Source organism: Motacilla alba, chromosome 1A, assembly GCF_015832195.1.
Source record: "Motacilla alba alba isolate MOTALB_02 chromosome 1A, Motacilla_alba_V1.0_pri, whole genome shotgun sequence".
In the NCBI taxonomy this organism is placed as follows: Eukaryota; Metazoa; Chordata; class Aves; order Passeriformes; family Motacillidae; genus Motacilla; species Motacilla alba.
In genome coordinates this window covers 61,263,364-61,276,790 of record NC_052031.1, presented here as the reverse complement: position 1 = coordinate 61,276,790, position 13,427 = coordinate 61,263,364, and the positions used below count along the sequence as shown (strand labels likewise).

The 13,427-nt window shown below is 42.1% G+C and overlaps 1 protein-coding gene across 2 annotated transcripts in view; it reads right to left on the bottom strand.

Annotated features, from left to right (window-relative positions):
• The window catches only part of TMTC1 (transmembrane O-mannosyltransferase targeting cadherins 1), a 134,353-nt gene that overhangs the window by 48,185 nt on the left and 72,741 nt on the right, over positions 1–13,427 (bottom strand). For both annotated transcript variants that reach the window (XM_038154205.1, XM_038154204.1), the window contains exon 9: positions 9,190–9,311. In XM_038154205.1, coding sequence (XP_038010133.1) covers positions 9,190–9,311 — 122 coding nt within the window. The remainder of the gene's footprint in view (positions 1–9,189; positions 9,312–13,427) is intronic.

Sequence of the window (13,427 nt, the reverse complement as noted above, 5' to 3'; positions counted from 1 at the left end):
AAAACAGCATATACTTAATATCTGCAAACACATCTTGGGTAATTAGATTGCAAATTCAACCTTTCCTTTGGCCGTTATGGCTCCTTTCCCAAGGCAAGGCTGTTCCTGAGGATGCTTGCACACAGCTCTGCTCTCTGTGGATCAGGTTTCTCCCTTTTTAGTAAAAGTCAGGAACGGTTTCACTGCATTTGGCTCTTGTGTGATGGCATTTCATCAAAGCCACATGTGCCACAGCCCTGGATTATCAGGATGCTCTGCTATGGCAATCTGCCTGCAGCAGAAACCATTTTACCTCTTTCAGAAATTGCTTGGAGACCTGCTGCTGTGGAGAACTCCTGAAGAGCAAGGCACGTTCTAGTCATGATTTCTGCTGCATTTTCCAAGTGGTGGCTTTGCACAGTGCACTATCAGAGCAGGCTGAGAACTGAAGTTCTGAGGGAACCAGCCTGGACATCAGCAGCTGCAGTTCCAGCCTCTTCTAACTCACCCAGGTAGGGCTGTAAAAAGGTGTTTAACAAAGGGTGGGAGAAACTATGCAGAAAAGATGCTTTCCTCACACTTTTTAATGTTAATTTTGTGGATGTCAAATCTTGTGAACTAGCTGCTTGGGTTTTTTTAAAAACTGATTTAATCTCAACTACACAAATGTAAACTTGGAGTAAATCCACTGATTTCATCAAAGCAGTTACTCCAGATTTCATAGCTCAGCCTAGATAAGAATCCAGATGCATCCATGCATACATATCAGTTTGGGAAAGAGTTGCCTATAAGCAGCCCATGGAAGCATGGAACAAACACTGCCGTATTCAGGGGCTGCTAATGCAACAAAAGGGATTATATCAAAAGTATACTGAGACCAGAAAATGCACTTGGCTTCAACATTTCACCCAGGAGGCTCTTTCTGGGCTGCAAAACTCCTTCTTGATTTCCAGCACTTATTTAAGATGACTCCCTTACCCTCCATAAAAATCAACCCTCGCTTCCAAGCTGCTCTGAGGCAAGTTTAACCCTTGTGCTCTTGACTAAATCCACGCTGCTCTGCTGCTGCCCTTCAGAGAGCAGCGAGCACAGCCCTCCAGAAACACTGTGTCTGCTGCCAGCTCCAAATGCTGAACGCAAACATTCAGATTCTCTAATTTTCATAGCTCCCCACAAGTTTCCAAGCCTCAGTACCACACATATATTACCTGGCACAACACACTTTACATGCTCCTAGTCCTAGCTACTCCAGCTCTGCAGCCTGAGCAGGGGAAAGGCACTGAGAGGAAAAGGCAAAGCCAGCTGAAATGCAGCTTGCAGGCAGGGCTGTTGCTGCAGGGGAAAAGACAGTTCATCCCTGCAAAACTCATCGGCTCTGCTCACACTTCTCTAATGGAGAGTAATTGATTGCAAAAAGCACGCTTGGCATGCCCTGGGGGCTGCTCCTGCCTCACTACAGCAGTCACATGTGGAAAGGAGTGCTGGCACAAATAAGCAGAGCCACGGTGGTTCTTTCTGCCCCAAAAAGCACTCTCAGGCACACAGCTCCAGTGATGAGCTGTGCTGGCAGAGTAGCAAAGATGCTGCTTTACAAAAAATGTCAATTTTTTCAAGGTTGGAGCTGTTGGGGCCAGAATGAATTCTGGCCTTTGAAAAAGAATGTTTCCATTTGGAAATAGTGTACTTGGATGTACTTGTACTTGTGCATGCTAGGTCGCACTTGGGTCATAAAATCATAGAAACATTAAGGTTGGAAAAGACCTTCAAGATCCTCAAGCCCAACATTAGACACAAAAAAAAAAATTTTTTTTTTTAAATTTCTGGATCACCCAAAAGATCCAGAAACTCAAAAGCTGTGGCACTTCCTGCAGACTGGATCACCTGGATTCAAAGCACTGTGCCGGGTCAGTCTCAGACCTGGGGGTGCAGGTGGGTGCACATGTAGGGTTTTGAGTCCTCAAAATTCCCCAGCCATGAGAGCCCATGTGCTGATCTGGAATAACCACACTGCACTGGCCCAGGTTTTTCCAGAAACTCAGAGAAGTTTACCTTGCACTGCCAAGTTTGCTGCTGGATTGAGACTTTGCCTCACAGCTGGTACAAGGATAGCCTAAACCCAGCAAGTTACAGGCTAGATAATGGAACAAAAAAGTGCAAGCATGGTCTAGATCAGGTCTAGATCAAACTGCCACCACCGAGTGCTCCAGCAGGGTTTAGCTCAGCACTATTTATCCCAAAAAGATGCTGGGGGATGTGGCAGATAAACCTTGATGTCCCAACTCTCAGATGGGTGTCCCCTTCCAGAGGGGAAGCTCTGGGCGGCTCTCCCCAACCATTCTTTTTGTTGTCCATCTCCTTTTGACTGTAAACTTCATCTTGGGTTGGAGAAGTCTTTTGTTTCTAATATTTTTGTCTAAACTTTCACTACAGTCAGCACACCTTGGCAAAAAGTTTTGGGTTAACTACAACAAGGTAATTTTCACAGGATGATGTGAGTTGGTACAAAACTTGCTCAACCAGATGGTGCTAGAAGGGAAGAATCTGTTTAACAGCCATGTTTTGGACTAAATGTCCAAAGACAAGGAGGATGTGGGGTGTATCTCTGTGCCACAGAGTAAGCCAGCAGCATTCACTGGTACTGAGTTTTGGGAACAATGGGAGAAGCATTGTTCAAACTGCCTCTCTCTCAGTAAGGTTGACATACAATTCATATACATTTTCTTGGTCACTGGAGGTTTTGAAAGACTTCAGGACGACCATCACGATATAACAGTTAACATACAAAAAAAATCCCACTGAAAAAAAAAATCTCTACAGCTCAAAGTATCAGTGTGACAACCAAGAACCAGGAACATACTTAACTAATACTGAGACTGCTGAATAAAATATCAAATTTTCACTGGAATTAAGCAGGCTTTTCCTGGAATAAAGTCTGCAGGTCATGATATAAAGACATAGCAAACTATAAACACTGGAAGAATAGATCTTACTTGGAAAGGTACCTCATGAGTTAGTGCTAAGACTTTGTCACTGGCTCTAAATTAAAAGCTATGTAGGCTTGTATTAAAGGTACTTAGACATGATCAGCTAAGTAATCAAAACCCTTTACCTATACTAGCAATGTGATCCTCTAGGCAGAACGTGATGTAATTAGAGAAAATGCAGGAACTTTTCCTTATTAGAGAGAAAGTATGGACTGGAACTTAATGATTTCACTAACCCTTGAATAGCTATTCAATATTTGGATGCATTTCCCCTTCCTTCCAAAAAGTCACATGATAAACAAACCCCCTTCATTAGAGCATTTGAGTCCAAGATTTCACATCCAAGAGATTTCTACCTGAAATATTTACAGGTAATACAGAAACCTTCCAGGTTTCTAACTACTATATGAATTACGGAAAGAAAATGTTTTGTAAATGAAAAAATCCAATAAATTCCATGAGTATTCCACAGAAATTTCCCTACATCTTATATACTTCAGTGCAGATGGGTCTGTATGCTACAGTTTTAATTTAAATACTGTCATAATTTCTGGAATTCCATAACAGGAAATAATTTCCCATATAGTTCCATCACAAGTCTCCAAAAACTCAACAAAAGTAAGAAAATTACCTATTAAATTTCACAAGGCATCATCTTAATGCCAATGTATTACCTTGTAAATAAGAATTCCACTTTTAATCAACATGGCCAAGTAGATTACTTCCACAAGAAGTAACTAACTTATTATTTTTGAAATATCTTTACCTATCTCTATTATTTTCAAGAGCAGAATAAATGCATTTAAAGGTTTTCCTTTAGATGAATCTATCACAACAAAACCAGAAATCTTTCCACTACAGCCATTAGTGCCCATAACTCCACAAAAAATATAGTTTTTTCCTGTACATGCCCAAAGTACAACACATTTCTCAAAAGCATGTTTTAAATTTTGTCAAATAATGCAATACAGCAGCCTAGACCAAACATGCCATGAGCTCATCTTTTTCAGCTTTGTGGAATCATTTCAGTTTTTATTCTTACATCTTTGCTGCCTTTTGCCTAAATATATGGCACTGGCATCTCAGCATTTCTTGCCTGCAATAACAGAGGTTGGCTGCTTCGATTTCTCCTTGAAATGTTTAATAGGGACGGGGCAAGCCTCCAAAGGCAGGAGCTGAAGTTCAGACATGCATCTCTGCATGCATCATGCATCTCACAGCATTTAGCCTTCCTCCAAGGAGTTATTTCTCATTTATTAATGAGAACTCTCTCTGCCCCCTTTTTGAAGGGCAGAGTGGAGTTATTATCCCTGTTTCACAGATGGGGAGCAGCATTGGGGTCACTCGCCTCAGCTGAAGTCCCAGCCACCTCGCCTCCAGCCACGAGCCATTTCTGCAGAGCGCTGCTCAAACTGACACCCTGCAGCGGGGACAGAGGCATCCCTCACAGGAAAGAGGGACTCAGCTGGGGCTGCACTCTGGCCGATTGCATCACATAATGGTCTCCCATTTCACTGCCAGTGCCCTCAGGTCTGCACCTGAATTACAGGGAATATAATCCAGTTCACTTCTTTCAAACTTTTGGCTGCCCTGTGGCCCCCCAACAGAGCAGGCAGTGAAATCATGGCTGTTTCAAGTAAATGGAACTGGTGTAATTTGGATTCCACATACAAATCCCAAATGACTTGTGGACTTAACATGAAAACTGGCAAAATGCTTAATTGTGTCATTGAATTGAGATCAGGGAGAAGATAAACTGGCTCCACAGAGCCAATGAGACTTTCACTGCTGACTTGCTGGGTCAGTGTTTGATTCTAAATAAAAAGAGAAGCTTCTTCTGTAAATCAGATGATCCTTTACAGGATCTGATCTAATACTGGAAGAATTTGGAAATGCAAACAGAAATTCAGCTCCTGGTGAACTTGTAGCTTCAAATGACAATAAAGAAAGGAGTGGCACAGGAAACTGAAACCCTATTGCACAACCGGTCTTTAGGAAAATGAAGATAATGTGGAGTACATGGCATGCTCCCAGGAGAGAGGCCCCAGCGAGTCCCATCCCCAAGTGGCCGCCTTGTAAGCACTGGGCACTTCTGCTCAGAAATTATCAGATTCATAAAAGTTACAGATTGATTCCACCACGTACCAGGTTCCTTTTTTTCTCCCCTCCAATTACATGAGTTACTAATGTTTACCAGCAGGAAAAAATGCATTAGCACAAAGGATTAAAAGATGCTCTATGCACAGGCAAAAATTCATATGGTCTCTGCCTTGCTACGGCGTGAGGAAAACTTTACTATGATGTGTTAATTTCTTGAAAAATACAAGTGTGCCATTTCCTGGATGATGGCTTTCTTGCAGATTTTAAGATAGATGGTGAAGCAAATGCCATCCTGTATACAGCAGTGATCTCATCTCCCAGTATTGTCAATTAGGGTTGCAACATCAACTCTTGATTTAGTGAGGAGCTGGCAAAAAAAACCCGACAGCAACCTGTAATTGCCTGTGCCGGGAAAGAGTAACTGTGCACCCTGCAACCCACTCACTGCAATATCCACCATGAACGAGTGGCCATAAAATTGGGGCAGGTACCACTGGATTGCCTATTGCCTTCAGCAAATTGGAAATGACCCACAGAGCGATGTTTTGGTTGATTTGTTGGCTCAGATGAGGCTGTGAAAACAGCTGAAGTTGTCCAGCTATGACACAACAGCTCAGCCAGGAGCCACAGCTATCAGGGTAGTCGTGAAAGATGAGGCAAACACAGAAATTGCTCTGGTAGGAGAGGTCTGATCCCATGAGGTGAGGGCAAGCTCAGCTCTGTGGGAATGTCAGAAGAACAGGCAGCTCCTGGATAGCCTAAGAGTTTTCATTGCTGCTCCTGTTTCGGCACACTAAAGGGCTACACAGAGGAAGAGCTGTTGCTCCTGCCTGACGACAAATTGCTCAGGACTCAGAACAACTGCCTGCCCTCAGTCATTCTGCAGCTCCAAACAATTGTACTGTCTGTGGGCTTCTGAGCAGCATCTGCATCGACATTCTGAAGAGGGGAAAAAACTGTAATTTAAGTCTTTTACTGACTCAGCTTTTTAAGTGATGCCACTTTGGAAAACTGGCCTAGAGAGTTGCATCCTGTTCATCACTCCATAGGTATTTCACACTCTTTGCCCTCCTGAAAACAAGTTGTCCCATCTTACACACAAGAAAAAACAAACAAACAAACAAAATTAAAATATAAAAGACAATAAATTGTTTTCCAATTAAGTTTTTCAAGCTAAAGTAATACTATTATTAAAAATTCCTAATTGTAACCTTTTTTTTTTTGTAACAATTGCTTGTAACCTTCAAATGAAAAATAAATACAAGGAAAATTTTCTCCATATATTTCTGTTTAGCTGAACACAATTAAAGAAAACATTCAACCATTTTGACATAGTTTGTATGCTTCTCCCCAGAGGCAGAGCTGCAGACAGAAGAGGAACTGTTCCAAATACCCATCAATCCCCAGAAGGCAAGGCCCAGCCATATAATTAGACACTGAGCAAAAGGCTTATTTCTTTCTTCTTTCTCTTTAAAATATCTTTTACATAAATCCTTGGGTCCTTACTTAACTTTTATTGAAAAGAAAATGCTTGACATTTTCCCCAGGTACCTACTGAGCAGCACTGAATTAGGACTTCAGGCTGTGACACACATACTCCACTGTCCCATCCGTAAAAATGCAAACGCCACATTCATAAATATCAATAATAGGCTATTGCTTGAAACAGAGAGAGCAAAGTGCCTTGCAGCATAAGCCCAAAAACATAGATCACCAAATCCTCTGAATCTCTTTGAGGGCTTTTATCTAAATAAAACTGCATGGTAACCTCTGACTTGCTGAGTTTTAGAGACTGAAGGGCAAGGGATAGGAAAACCCCTTTTCAAGATGTAACTTGAGAAAACTGCTACAGGCTGTTCTAAATAAAGAACACAAGCACTTCCTTAGCCGTCCTAACTAAATTGCCATCCTCCCGAGGGAAAAAGCAAAACAAAATCACTTTGTTTTTGTGTTGCCATAGTCAAGAATGTTAGCAGAAGTCCCCCTCAACAACCCTGCAATTTTGGACCTGGAGGATGCAAGAGATGCTCAGCTGTCCCCAGATCATTTGGCAAGGAAGCCCCCACCTTTGCCATGCACTGCCAGGGTCTGCCTTTCCTTTTCATGCCAGCTACCTGCCAGCCTGGGCTAAGAGCAAAAACCAAATGTTGCAAAGCAAGACAGGAGTGATCTGAGCCAAATATGAGACCCAGGGACTCTGACACAGACTTACTCCAGATTTAATCCTTCTACCTCAGTCTTTCTAATTGAAAAAAAAAAAAAAAATAGCAACTATCAATCACCTACTTTGTAGGTCATATATTTGCAAAGCCCTCGGGGAGATGAAAAGCATTATACAAACTATATGCACACATGTTAACGCTGATTAATTTTCTCTGTGCAAACATACCCTTTTTTCTTCTTCATTGCCCCTCCTCTCATTATATCAGCAGTCTCATCTGGAGGAGGACGAGGAACTGCTGACAGCTGAAGTATTTTCCGCAGTTGTTCTTTTGAGATTCAGAAATGCAACCACTCAACACAGCCCTGTGTTCAGCTGACTGTTTCCTTAATAGCTTTGCTCTTTCATGTGTTTCCTCATTTTCTGTTACATGAGTTTAAAGCAATCTGATTTCCAAGTTAATTTGAAATGATGCAGGATCCATTAGTTGAGGGTATCATTTGCAAAATAACTCTGAGAGACAACTTTCACTCACTACACTTTCAGGTGTACCCTCAGCTAACAAAGGCAGGGCTAGTGAAGTGAACAAAGTCAGCAGAATTTAACCTAAAAAGCATGTGTGTGTACAGAGGCACAGGGATACAGCCTAACTGCATAAGAGCCTTATAAGCTTCTCCACAGCCTGAGGTTTACACCAATGAGCAACCTTTCTGTGACCGTGCTTACACCAATAACAATCAAAAAATGTACAGCTTTTCAAAAGACTACCTGTAAGCATTTTTCTTAGGATGTTGGATGCACAATTCCTGAGGAATAGAATTTAAATGTTTTGTGGAATAAAACTTCTGTTTCAGTTGTCACAAAGTAACCCAGGGTGAAACTGAGGACTTCTGTTCTGTCATCAGTTCTGCAATGGCAGTTCCCACGTGATATAACAGAGGCTGGCCCCCTACACCAAGGGTAGAATTGGGATTTCTAACTTGCAGCATTCACTTCTGCTCATGCATGGAAGAAACTCTACTGGCACAAATTTCCCAGAGCTGTTGTGGAATCTCCCTCTTTGGACTCAAAGCTGTTTGTACCTGGTCCCAGGCAACTGGCTCTCCTTGCCCAAGGGATCAGGACCAGATGACCTCCCAAGGTCCTCTCCAGCCTCAACCAGCCTGTGTTTCTGTCAAATGGGCAATGGTCTGGTGCATCTTGGATGAACGGCCTCTGAGTGCCACTGCAGCCTCTGATATGGACACTGTGGAGATGTCACAAGTGACACCTCAAAGCTGTCCCTGCATAAATGCAACCAAAGAACCCAGACAGCTCAAGTGCCAATTGTTAGTGGCTGAAAGCTGATGGGAAATTCAGAGCACTGGCTGAGGGATGGAGAAGTGGCTGGATTTTCCTCCTCCTGTTCACCAAGTGCAAATCTCCTCTCTTAGATATGTATGCAATCAGTAGCTCACAGGCAGGAGCCCATGTGCATATCCCACAACTGAATCCAGGAGCCTTTTGAGGCAGCAAAAGTCTCCCTTGTATTTACTGACCACCTAATGGAGTGGGAAAGCTGAAAAAGAACCCAAAAAACATGATAGGCTAACTTTCCAGCTGCTGTCTTTAAGATAAAATCATTAAGGAATTAAATTTGATAATGCTACCAAGAAAAAGAGCCTTGAAGGACAACCCTCAAGAAACAACACCTCATCTCTGTATTGAGTTGTGTCAAGCACACAAAAAAACTCTGTGTTTAAAAAGAAAAGCAAGGATTTTGAGTAGCTTTGCTCCTGCCAAGCAATCTGCTCTCAGCTGACTATAAAATCTCTCATGCTGTAACACCAAAACTCCCAGGCAGAGAACACACTGACCTGCAATATAATGTCTGAAGTATTTAAAAGGGAAGAAGCAATCATGCCTGCTTTCAGAAAATGAGATGGTGGTCTCATTAGCAAAAAAAAATTCAATTGCAATAGTTACCTCGGCATGTAAAGGACTCGCTCTGCCACCACAAATCCCACCCTGAAGAAGAGGTTGCTGGCTGGGATGAATGGGAAAACCAGGAACAACAAGCCAACCAAAACTTCTTTGTGTTCCAGTTTCTGCAATAATACAAAATTAAACAATATCAACTAAAAAAATCCAACTTGATTCACCTCTAACCTTTTTGAGGGTCATAAAAAAAGCAACTTAGATTAACATTTGGCACGTTTTTGCATTTAAATGAAATTTTTACAAGACACTAATCTTTGATATTTATGCACTCCTGGTGCATCTAATATGCCCAGAAAGTGCACAAACACTGCCCACTGTGTCTATTATTACCCTTGGTATCTTTCCCAAGATCAGCTCTACCACATGCATGGCACAGCTATCACCTAAGATATAACTCATATTGGTGATATGTAAGTACAGAGTAGTGTGAATGTATACATTAGCATGTCTACGACAGTGTGACTGTATGTAAATACACAAATGCATATCACATACACACAGACCGCTGGGTTCAATCCTAAGTGTTTATAGCAGAGAAAAAGCTGTTCAATCAGTCACATTTTGTGTAAAGAAAACTAGCCCCAAATGACACATTAATGCAGTCATTTTATCTCTTTCAAGGAAGATATCTACACTTGAAACGATACTTTCGCACACAAGGTCTCCACAGTCATAGAGAGTCAGAAATTTGAGACAGGCTGTATGCTGAAATTAATGTTTTTCACTTGAGCTCAGTTAATGCCCTGCACTTGTACTCACTTTAATGTTAGCTGACTCTTTGAGGAGGAATGGAATTACCACATGCAATTGAAACCAAGCATGATCTGTGGAGCCAGCACAGGCATCCAGGGATGCAGTGGCCACTCGTCCTGCCATGGAGAGACCCAAGTCTCCTGAGCAAGCTGAGTTTCAGGTTTAGCTCCACCCCAAGTGGGTGAATCAGCTCTTGCTTCTCAAAGAATGACACCAGGATAAAAGTGTAGCTTTAGGCCTGTTCAATCACCCTGGCAGACATCCGTGCTCTCCTGGCTCAGATACTGCTTCTCACTGTCTGCAGACATCCCGAGAAGCTCTGTCATGCTCAGAAACAGATGCATCCAGAATCACTTAATGGTTGCAGCACTTTCTAATTGTTGTGGGCAATTTCTCGGTTTTGAAGAGCAAATTGACTTCTCTTTGCCAGAGGGAGCTACATTTAGAAACGTTGATTAAGATTTTTGAGTAGTGAAATGGAGTCCAATCAATGATGAGGGGCCAAGCAGGACAAACTGTCTTGCTTTTGCACGGACTGCAACAGCAGTTACCACTGGTCTAGAGAGTGGCTGAAATTCAGGAGTCCTACTACTAAAATATATTTATCCTATTCTATGGGAAAGACAACAGGTCTTTTCTGTGGGTACCAAAAGCAAGGGTACAAGTCAGGAGGCTCTGACGTCGCTTTGAAGGATCTGAACCACAGGATCACAAAAAAGTTCACGGATTTCTCCTGGCTCAAAGGAGAATCATGAGGCAGAGAGAGGAGTAGAATTTACATCTCCAGACTTCTTTATCAATATGTGTTTTAAATAGCACCACAGTTATCTATAGCACTGCTATTATCCACTTTTTCAGTATCTTGGATTCACAGTTACTAGTGCCTACATGCAGTCACAACAGCATCTAAAGTACATTATTTTCAGCGTTGAAGAAGACATCAATCCATAAAGATGATGAGCAGAGGTGCCTGGTGATTACAACAGAAAATTTAACTTGGAAAAAAAAAAAGGCATTAAAAATTTATTCTCAACTCTGAATCAAAATTACCAGTTCTAGCTCAGCTTCAACTTCCCTCTCCACCCAGATCCGGAAATGTACTCCATTTTTCTCCTGCCATTTGGCTCTCCCTTCCCACTTTGTCTGACCTGATTATGGTGCCCATCTTCTGCTACCACTCTACCCGAGGGGTTTGACACTAAGGAGCAGGGGGCATAACAAGGTATGTTGGACCCAAGGGAGTGAGCTGCCAGCAAATACAACATTCTCAGTCCTCAAGATATGCATTTGCTTTCAAACAATCCAGCTATCAAAAATTTCTCTAATTGTTGATCATTAAATCAATAATTGGGAAAACAATCTCTAGTTAAATATCTCTAGGAAGGACATGGTGTTATTCAAGGCTGCAGCACTGCAGATAAGCAAAGGAAACTGAATGCTAGAGAAAGACAAAGAAAACTTGTACATCAAATGACAAAGAGGAAAATGTGGGAATTAGCTCAGCTGAAGGATCAAATGGTTCTGCATGCCCTTTTTCTCCCCAGAACAAGTCACAACTCCATGCTAACGCCATTGAGGGCTGCCAGCTCAGTCCCTCGGGAAGGGCTCAGAGACTGGAAGCCAGCACACACAAACCAGCCTCGTGGAGCAGCAGAACCCTCCATGGTGCTCCTTATTTCTGAAACAAAAAACAGCTGGCAATGCCCTTCTTAAAGCATTCCATTAAGGCAGAGGCTTTTGGGAAGAGCTGGTCCTTGAAGGTCAGGCTTCAGCTGGTTTGGTGCTATGTGTGGTTGTGCCTGTGAGCCACTTGTGGGGCTGCAGGAGCAGAGGGCAGCAGCATCTCCCAAGCAACACAAGCCATAGGAGAAATCCTCTCCATGCATTTTTCTAAATAAAACAAATCCAACCTATACATAACCTGTTACATTTTCCTGGCAAAGAAATAAAAGAAATATTAGGACCATTTCTTTGGTTTAGCTACTTTGGTCATATGATCCCGCTTGAGATAGCTGAGGTAAAGGTGTCAGAATCAGCATCTTCCAGGTGCCCAGAGCAGTAGTAAAAGCTTTTAAAGAGTAATAGGCAATTTTGTTTGTCTTCCTTTCTCCTTAAAATAAAATAGCTAGGACTAGAAATTATAGATCACTGCATTCAGAGAGACAATTCCTTTCCTCTTAAAGACAGTTCTTTCCTTTGGAAATACAAAGCTTGTCTTTCTGTCACTGTAGTCTCTGGTGGGGGAGGAATCAACAAACACGTCTGAATTAACTTCAGAATTATTTATCTTGTCAAAGACAAACTAATTTCAAATCAAAATAGCATTTATTATAGTAAATAGCTTGGTGGGAGGGAGGAGTTTTGAAATTCACATCTAACTCATTACAATTAGGCCTTCATTATGCTGTAACAAAAAAACCCCACCAATAAAACAACAAACCAAACCAAAAACTGATTTAAAAAAGAGCTTTCTAACTTTGTTTTCACAGACTTATCAAAGAACTAAATAAAACTATTTCTCCCAAGGGTAATGCAAAAAAAGTGTCCCACTGTCTCAAACAGAGTATCAAAGAATCACTCCAAGGTCAAACATGATCAATACAGCAATAAATCTCAAAAATTGCTTCCTTAGCAGTTTGGGGGAAAAAGGAAGAAACTCTAGAATTTACAACTGAAGAGGTCTTTCCATTTTACATGTAAGACATATTCCTGAGCCATAAATAAGTATTTGCTGCCTACCACTAAAGCACAAGTCTTCTACAAGGCAGAGTTCTCTGAGTGTGAGTGCAGGAGGTGCACAGATCACTTCAGCATAACTGCCATAACTATGGGCTTGCATAAGTGAATTCCTTACTTTTCCCCTGGAGGAGGCACGGTCTAAGGTGCCAGATCCATGAAGTCTGCACTGTGCTGACAGGACTGATGTTCACATTGCCTGGCACCTCCAAGGGCTGAGGCACTGGAAAGCAGAGCTGTGAGGACAGCGTTTCTCCTGGCTGGACTAAGCTTCACATCAGGGAAGACACCAACTGGGAGAACAAATCCAAGCAAATTCCATTCTGTTCTGCCTCGGAATGTTTCTGAAGGTGTTTATACATGCTTGCCTGTTTGATGGAAAGGCAATAAAATGGGTTTAATTCCTTTCTCTAACTGGTTTTTTTTTTTGAGAATGAGACAAGTGTCACCCCTCCACCATTTAGATCCATCAGCTCCATGGAGTAAAGATCTCCTTCCTACCAAAGGCATCAATCCCTGTGACAGTGAGCTCTGGATGGCCCATTGCAGTGAGATGTTCTGCTTGGAACACCTGACTGCATGTGCAGAAAAGCTGCATCCAGGAAAGCTGGTAGTGCACAGCTGTACAAAAGCAATGATTGCTATTACACATTTTCAAACACTTCCAGGCCTAGGAGGTAAGTGCATTATCCATCAAAAGAGACACAGAGACTCAGAGGAGCTGCATGACTCTC